The sequence below is a fragment of the Nicotiana attenuata genome, unplaced genomic scaffold, assembly GCF_001879085.1.
Source record: "Nicotiana attenuata strain UT unplaced genomic scaffold, NIATTr2, whole genome shotgun sequence".
Lineage (NCBI taxonomy): Eukaryota > Viridiplantae > Streptophyta > Magnoliopsida > Solanales > Solanaceae > Nicotiana > Nicotiana attenuata.
The window spans coordinates 705,063-713,888 of NW_017670380.1; the positions used below are offsets into that span (position 1 = coordinate 705,063).

An 8,826-nucleotide genomic window follows, 5' to 3' on the forward strand; every position below is an offset into this window, starting at 1 on the left:
TTACAAGCTCGAGCCATACGATCTAAGCTTGGTATAAAAAAAGGATCGACGAACGGACCTTTTTCCTTGAGTTTCGAAGATTGCCGTTAATCCTAAGGGTTAGTCCAGACAGATTTTTCGATTATATTTAAAAAAAGACCCCCCAAAAAAAAACTAGTTCAAAAGAGGGGTTGTATGTACACATAATAAAACGTATGGGGTAGAAAATCTATTTTCACCAAAGTTGGAGACCAAGAAAGGAAAATTAGACAACGTTATATACCCGTGTACTCTCCTCTCCGGCCAGAGCGAATCTGTTTGCCCTAATTAACCTTCAAAAGGGTGCAAACTTACTCTATCCGCCGTCCACACTTGAAATAATTTCTTCTTTCTTTATAGGTATAAAAAATCATCTCTTTCTCTTATATATATGTTGTTTATTCTAGCTAGGGTTTGTGAAAAGTATAATTGGTTTTTATGAATCTCGGTGTTCTAGGGTTTTGAATTTTTTCATTTTGCTTTGGGTTTTTGGTATTAATTATTGTTTTATAGTGTGGATCTGTGTTGATTTTTTGTTAGTGTTTGGATGATTGAAAGTTTGGCTTTTTATTGGGTAAAGTTTGGATTTTGGGGGGTGAAAATTTGTATTTGGGTGTGTTTAATGTTGGGAAATTATTGTTAGGTGTTTGAAACTATAGGATCTCTTTTCTTGCAGAATTTAGGGTCTGAATATCGCTACTTTTTTGGATTTTGCTTTATTTAATTGCTTTGAGATGTGTGTCTGAACTGAAAGTGGTTTTGGGGGTTTTAGTAGTTGAAAGAGAGTGGGATTTGTATGCTGAAATTATCTGAAGGGGAAGGGCTTAATCTACTTTATCCTCTGTTGATAGTATTAGCTTTACTTGGACCTGCAGAGTGAGTCTTTTTGGTATTGAGGCTTTAGAGCTTGTACTTAGCTGAGCTAGTTATTTGTTTTTATGCATTTTAGCTATTCCCTTAGTTTCAGAATCTATTGCTAGGAATGATGGGGACTCTAACTGGCGCATTGAGCAATCTCTCAAGCAACCACGAGAGGTTGAGGTTGCTCAATGCGTCAGTCAGCGTCCTCATCATTCATGAGCTTGTACTTAGCTGGGAATAGCTAAACTTGCCTCTACTAGACGGTGTCTCCTTAATATTTCTGTGGAAGCCACCATTTATGTATGTTGGACTTGTAATCATTGAGCATACTTAATCCACAAGCATATTGCTTTTATGAGAAACTTAATTCATGCTTGTTTGGATTTTTAAACTTTTGTTAAGTTCTTTATCTTAAGTGCACTTTTTAGAGTTTTCACTAGTTTTTCTTGTATGTAATGTTGGGCCTTTTTAAATTGTTATCTTTCTTTGTTTTTGGTTGATGAATACTTTATGGGTGTTGGAGAAGGATATGACGATCATTATGACTTGGAAAGCTGAGATGACAGCAACTTATATTGTATTCGTACTGGCTGATCATTTCTTCAACTACCCAAATTGTTTTTTGGTTTTAAACTGGCTAGGAAATCATGAGTTGAAAGGAGCTTGTGGTGAAATTTTTTTGTAGGAATTTGACTATCAACTTTTTTATTTGTTTTCATTTCACTTTTATGCTTTGTATTTATTTGTCAACTTAGAACATATTATAAGACTTTAGGTCTTGAGCTTCATGTTTATTTTTGGTCCAAAGTCTTATATTTTATACTGAAGAGAACGAGATGATGAATAATGTATTTTCATGATTGCGGTATGATGCCATTCATCATGTATTCGTACTGGCTGATTGTTCTAGAATATCTGGGTTAGGGTGCTCTTTTGTTTTAAAAAATTTGGTTTACATATATTTTTGTGTGAAATCTTGAAATATGGTTTTACATCTGAAACCACTTGACTTGGGTTTACTTCATATATTCTGGACCATACAGTGTTGTGGAGAATGAGATGATGAATGTTATACAGTTTGATAGCTGATATGATGGCAGATTATCATGTATTAGCTCTAGCTGATCATTCTCTATGGTGTTTTCAACTGGTTCTACTTGTGTGCTAAGTAGACTTGTTATTGAATTTATTTGACTGGATACATTGTGTGTGTAGCAATGTCTGTTCTCTATTTTTGTTTCAACTTTAACATTTTATCATCCTAATATTGAAGTCCAGAAGTTAATTTTTATCATGTTGACGTGCTTCTTAAAAGCTGTCTTCCCTTTCTTTTAAAGCCTGATGGCCCTTTGGATTCTTTTCTAATAGAAGATACTGTAGGGAGTAAAAGGGGTCATCTTTTTTCATCAAAAGGTGCTATCCCTGTCCCATTAATGCCCCCTTCCTTGCTTTTATCTGTAAAATATTATCTAAGGTTAAATTTTTTCAATCTTGTGCATCTATATATTCTCAAGGTACAACCAAATCAGGACATCAAGAGAAGTCTGACCTTTTTTTTTGGTTTTATTATTTGTGGTTGGAGAATGATATGATGAACTTCATACAAGTGATTGCTTATATGATATCACTTTATCATGTATTAGCTCTAGCTGATCATTCTCGTTTGATTCCACGCTAATTTTGTTGCTCTATTTTGTTTTCGATCGTGTTATTCAACTTCAAAATTTCTTACTATTTTTGCCTTCTTTGTTTTGTACCAATCTGAGAGAAATTATCGGGCCTGTCGTGTCTTTTCTTTTGTGTTGACGTCTATAGGAATTTTCTATAGTACATCATCGAAAAAATAAATAAAATAGGAATTTTCTGAAGTACAATCTTTGTTGTATTCACAGTAGGTGTATGTGAGAGTGAGAGTAGATAGGAAATGTTTACAGTACCTGAATTCTACCATGCTGTTATTTGTTAAATATTATCTAGGGTCAAAAGCTCCTTCCTCGTGCACCTAGTAGAACGATGGAGGGCTTCTAAAGAAGTTTGACATGTTGTGGGTTTTATTATTTGTGGTTGGAGAATGACATGATGAACTTCATTCGAGTGATTGCTGATATGATAGCACTTTATCATGTATTAGCTCTAGCCGATCATTCTCTTTCCATTCCGCACCAATTCCACTAAGTTATCTAATTTTGTAATTTTGCTACCCTTGGACTTGAATAATTGTTTTGCCTCCTTTTTTCTAGCCATCTAAAGGGAATTGTTGGGCCTCTGTTGTCCTCTTTTCTTTTGTTCTGGTTGGCATCAATAGTAGTTTTGTAAGGTGGAATGTTATCACACTTAGTGTATGTGAGAATGATAGTGGATAGGTAATGTTTGCAGTAACTCCTCTGATTGAATATTGTTTGATAATCTGAGTAGACATTCTCTTTTCTCAGGGTGCATGTGTGGTCTTTTCCTATCATCCTTTTCTTTTGGATCCTGCAGTGTGTGGTTTATGTATTGTTTGATATCATGACATTTATGTTTTTGTAAGAGTTTCCTCACTCTTTTTAAACTGTGGACAGTTCATATCAGATTTGCTGCAATGAGGAGACGGAGTTACAGCCCATCACCACCACGAGGTTATGGCAGGAGAGGTGGGAGGAGCCCGAGCCCCAGGGGTCGATATGGTGGTGGTCGTACCAGAGATGCTCCTACTAGTCTCTTAGTTCGAAATCTTCGCCATGATTGTCGGTATGCACTAATTACCGTTTTTTTTCAAACTTTTAATGAGCTAGACTTGAAGCATGCTATACTTTTTTTTTCCTTTCTGCAAAACCAGAACTGAAGCATTATGTCAGTTTCAATTAATTTTGTGCCTGTAGTGGATCACATAGACTTTGCATTTTATTAGAAAATGCTCAGATGATTCCTATCTTGAGGAACAGCCATTGGGGAAGAGTGTGAGATGGTAAATTTTTCATATAGCAGAGATGACATTGAAGACTGAGCATTGTTGAGATTCAGTAATTATATTTTTAGAGCACTCTGAGCCACTTAAGCTAGACCTGTTCCATGTGTGTGAATATATGTATTTGTGTAACTTGCTATACCACTCACTTTAATTCTTGTATGCAGGCCAGAAGACCTAAGAAGGCCGTTCGGGCAATTTGGGCCTGTCAAGGACATTTACCTGCCCAGGGACTACTACACTGGGTGAGCTTGATTTGCATGCGATCTATTCATCTACTGAACTTTTCCCCTTGAAAAAGAAGAAAGAGAAACAGAGCAGAAAGCATACCCCCCCCCCCCCTCTCTTCAAAAAATAGAAGGAGACATTCGATCTTTATGGTCAAGCTCTTTCCTGTCAAAAGTTGCAATTTTATATTTTAGTTTTGAGCAGCTGACACCGCTCCTACCTCCCCCCAGCCTCCCCAAAGTTCTAGCCTAAAGTTCATTTTTGGTGAATCCGTACTGTATTTTTAATTTTAGATTCTTTTCTTAAATCTTTTTGTTATGTCAAGTTGGGTTGTGCTTTATTATTAAAATTGATGAGATTTAGCAGCGAAACTTAAAGAGTTTTGAAGACTTCAATCAAGTAGTAAGAGTTCTGTTGACTCATTGAAGTAGTAAGAGCAATCAAGTAGTAAGAGTTGAAGGTGATGTTAATGGTAGTGAAGATTTGAAGGAATTTGGATTTGAATACAATGTGAAGATTTCAAGATTTCAAGTCTTGAAGAAATTCAAGTCAATCTTTAATCTGATACATTCAAGGTCAGCAGCCATGTGCTTGCTTTATGTGCTTATGAAGACATTATTTTAGTAGGATTTTTTTTACTATTGTTGTTTTGTGGCTGTTTGGAAGTCTTGTGCTCCGTCGGCTAGTCCTTTACTTTCTTTATTGTATCTCTCTTAGAATCTTGGGTCCTGATATTTGTTCTTTTTGGGGTGAGACTGAAGCTCTCAAGCTCACGTGCTTGGCAATTTGTAACTTAAAACCTGATCAGACATATATTCTGACTTGGGTTTACCTTTTGAGCAGCCCCAGAGAGCTTTAGCTAGGGTTGATGTGCAGAACTCCATATGGCATGCTTATTGAATCTCAAGTTTTCTAATTTTCTTCATTTGTTCCCACCTCCTTTGCACAGTCAACCACGTGGCTTTGGATTTGTCCAGTTTGTGGATCCTGCTGATGCCGCAGAAGCTAAGTATCAGATGGATGGGCAGGGTTTTCAAGGTCGGCAACTGACTGTGGTTTTTGCAGAGGAAAACAGGAAAAAGCCAACTGAAATGAGAGCTAGGGAACGTAGTGGAAGGTAATACTTTCTATTTCATTTGCTTACATCATATTAGCCCATTTAATTTCTGTCTTGGGTAGCCAGAATTTGCTTGCTACTCAGTGAACAACTATTTGAATTTTGGTTGTCCTCCATTTTTGGTGTTGAGCATAGTGTCCGAAACTAAATATCTGGTAGTTTAAAGATTGGTGATTTGGTGCTATGCAATAATCTACTGTCACATTTCCTGTTTCCTATATTTTGGTCATTCTAGTTAGTATTCCTCCATTTTAAATCAAATGATTGATTGTTTTGCATTTGAATGTTTATCTTTAACTTGATTTTCTTGCAGTGGTAGGAGCCGCAGCTATGATCGGAGACGGTACTCACCTCAATATTCCAGATCTCCACCTCCACGTTATGCAAGGTCCCGCAGCCGTGGCTACTCTCCTAAGAGAAGGCAGTACTCGAGGTATGCAAGAATATTATTTTATGTTTATTGTACGTTTATGTTGAATTAGATCCGTGGTGTACCTAAAGGTGCTCTAGGTCTTTAATTACATGTGTGCATCCAACAACAACCAAGCCGTTAGCCTATCTGCTGATATTAACTTCAATTTTTTGTGCATCGTTGCATGTCTTCTGTTAATTTTGGCTGAAAAGCATTGTTGCCTTCGGCTTATGTTAAAGGAAGTGAGTTAGACAAAAAGAAAAGCAACTTGGACAAAAAAAGAAGTGACTTGGACATCACTTGGGTTGCTTTTTGTGCGAAAAATTATATTTAACGCTTTGTTCAAATCCGAATTTCCATCTTTCTGTTGATTATGATTTACTCCTCACTTTGCAGGTCTGTTTCACCTGAAGAGAAAAGATACAGCCGTGAGAGATCATACTCACGTTCCCCTGCAAGGGACATTTCTCCACCATATAATGGGTCAAGGAGTCGCAGTCAAACTCCAGTCAGAGAGCATTCACCTTATGATGATGGTCGAAGGAGCCGCAGCAGAAGTCCAGTTAAGGAGCGTTCTCCGGTTAGGGGTCACAGCAGGAGCCCCAGTCGCAGCAGGAGCCCAGGTGATGTTCGTTACTCGAGGGATCCAGATCATGATGCGTCTCCACGACACTGAGCTATCTCTTGGAGAACAATGCTGTAGTAGTTGAATCACATTCTAGTTGTATGACTCTTTGGTGTTTCTATTTGTCTATGCTCGATTAAAACTTGGTATTGGCTTGTCTTGTGTAGTAGGCAACATGAATTCTGATTGGGTACAGGTGCGTTAAGGAGTGCATTGAACCTATGTAATATGTTTCACCTAGGATCTCGTTGGTTTTATGACTTATAAATTTCTTTTTACTACATATAAAGTAATTTCAATATGCTATCTTCAGGGTAAGGCGTACGATTGGTAAATATAAAATGCATTCTCCCCCTTGGGTCTTAAGATTGAGAAAGCCGCTGATTTAGGCCCTGTTTGTCCATTAAACGTTTTCCCATGTTTTCAAAAAAAAAAAATCAATATTTTGTTTATACATAAAATTTTGGAAAATTTTCAAAAATGTGTATTTCAAAATCCCACTTTTTTAAAAATTTTAGAACTTTTTCCTACTCACACAAGCAACATTTTTATCTTCAAGTAAAATGCATGTTCAAACATAATTTTAAATCTCAAATATCATTTTTTTAACTTAACTTCAAATATTATTTTTTTTTAATTTTTTTTATTATAGTTTTTATGTCTGAACGCCTACTTAATCGTCACTTCCCAACTGTAAGCCTTAGTATGCCTTGGCAAAGTGTCTGCAAACATTTGATCAAATGAATGACTTTCATCCTATTATCTAATCCAATCTTGCAATAGATTAAGATAAATTTACATGTACATTTTTACGCTTAAACTCTATTTACTTTTCCTATGTTTTTTAAGTAAATATATTATAGAGTCTATTTTCTTGTTGGAAGAACACTTCGTATGTTACCATTGTTTTATATTGAGCTATTTATTCCACTAAGACTAAGGCATAGTTAATTTCGGGATTAAATTTGAGGTGAGTTTATCCCATATTTGGTTAGAATAAAATCGTAGTATTTCTAATCCCGGAATTAGTTATTCCGAGATTCTAGTATTTTTTTTATCCCTATGGAGGGTGAAATAACTAATTTCGTAATAATTAATCATGAAATAACTTGTTTCCCAACCAAGTGCGTCGATCGATAAAGTTGTCTTGAAGTTCCACTACGTATGAGAAGGGTAGCAGATTTCTCGGAATGACATATTGACATTAATAAAAGTTGACTATATATGTCAAGACCTCACTTTTTTTAAGCGAAGTAGGAAAGAAGGTAGGTAACTCCAACAATTTATAATCAAAGAAAAGAAGAAAATAGTAGAGAAAAGAAGAAAAGAAGGTAGGTAACTCCAACAATTAGAGAGATGTCTATGGACACAACTACAGAAGATAGTGATTCCTTTATTTCTAATACTTATGGAATCATCTGCGGTTATTCTGATAATTCAGGGTGGGGTGAAAGCATGATCTCAGATCCCAATATTATTTCGTCTCCTTCAAGGAGTGTAGACGACTGCCATCAGCAGCAGTCGAAGCAACAGATTTCGACTGCTGCTGGTGGCGGTTGTACTGATGATCTGATTATATTATCAGGTGCATCTTCTAGGATGCAGTTTAATGCTTATTGCAATAACTGTAACCGAGATGGTTTTGAACTTGGTCTAGGTATGAATATTGGTGGTGGAGAAGTGAACAAAGGAGCTAGCGTTAGCTCGTCTGTCCAAACCTTGATGGCAGTACAACGGGAAACCCTAAGTGTAAACAGAGGTTATTCACATACTAATAAGAATAACAACACCAAGCCAAAGGTTCACGAGTGTTCAATTTGTGGGTTAGAGTTCTCATTAGGTCAAGCTTTGGGTGGTCACATGGGAAGACATAGACCACGTTCGATTAAAGCAACAAACACTAAGGTTTCCTTGACTACTTTTGATGAGATTAAGGAGGAGTCGAGAAGCATTCCGTTGCTGCTTGATCTTAACTGGCCACCGTAGCCGCCGCCAAGAGATATGGCGGGACGGATGGGATCCTTCACCTTTAACTAAAGGTCTTCGATCCTAGCTCGAAGAACGAAGAAATTCTCAATATGGAGGCTTCCCCTTTGGTGGACTGTAATTACTTATTATTTTAGTTGATAGAAGAGAGTTTTTTGTACGTGTATGTTGTATTATATTCTTAGTAAGGTGCTTTAGGTCTTTATAACTATCACGGGTATAAAATCTTGCTTTAATTTATCTGGTATTTGATTATTATTTTGAATTTCAGCATATTTAATATCGGCATAATTTATATGGTAAACTATATATAACTTTGTACCAAACACCATGTGACATAATAATATTGTGAGGCCTAAAGGAACGTTTAGTTTGATGAATTATCAAAAATAATCACATTATGGAAATTTGCATTATCTTGTACCGTGTTGGGTTGTCATTCTAAATTGGAATTTTTACATTCTATACCATAATTAGTTGTCATTCTTAATTACACTTAGTATATCAAATTACTATTTCTATACCATAATTAATTAAAGGTATAATTAATGAGATATTTTTTATTAAGAGTTTCCGTTTAATTCCACTTCTCCCGTACTTTCTCTCTCCTAATTCAAGGAAGACCAGTCGAA

General features: G+C 36.2%; 2 protein-coding genes across 2 annotated transcripts; both read left to right on the forward strand.

The window, feature by feature from the left end:
• The first annotated feature begins 270 nt into the window (after positions 1-270).
• LOC109238628 (serine/arginine-rich SC35-like splicing factor SCL30A) lies at positions 271-6,514 on the forward strand. Its single transcript, XM_019405111.1, has 6 exons — positions 271-378; positions 3,441-3,609; positions 3,994-4,071; positions 5,004-5,171; positions 5,485-5,604; positions 5,980-6,514. The coding sequence occupies exons 2-6, from the start codon at positions 3,461-3,463 to the stop codon at positions 6,257-6,259; spliced, it is 795 nt and encodes a 264-aa protein (XP_019260656.1). The 5' UTR covers positions 271-378; positions 3,441-3,460; the 3' UTR covers positions 6,260-6,514.
• Positions 6,515-7,475: 961 nt separating this feature from the next.
• Positions 7,476-8,470, forward strand: LOC109238626. Its single transcript, XM_019405109.1, has one exon. The coding sequence runs from the start codon at positions 7,565-7,567 to the stop codon at positions 8,192-8,194; it is 630 nt and encodes a 209-aa protein (XP_019260654.1). The 5' UTR covers positions 7,476-7,564; the 3' UTR covers positions 8,195-8,470.
• Positions 8,471-8,826: the final 356 nt, after the last annotated feature.

Excerpts from the sequence above, each read along its gene's own strand:
- LOC109238628 (XM_019405111.1), top strand. The coding sequence starts at position 3,461 with ATGAGGAGACGGAGTTACAGCCCATCACCACCACGAGGTTATGGCAGG. Across the intron at positions 4,072-5,003 it reads CCCAGGGACTACTACACTGG|TCAACCACGTGGCTTTGGAT; the intron begins GTGAGCTTGATT and ends TCCTTTGCACAG. Across the intron at positions 5,172-5,484 it reads GCTAGGGAACGTAGTGGAAG|TGGTAGGAGCCGCAGCTATG; the intron begins GTAATACTTTCT and ends ATTTTCTTGCAG.
- LOC109238626 (XM_019405109.1), top strand. The coding sequence starts at position 7,565 with ATGTCTATGGACACAACTACAGAAGATAGTGATTCCTTTATTTCTAAT.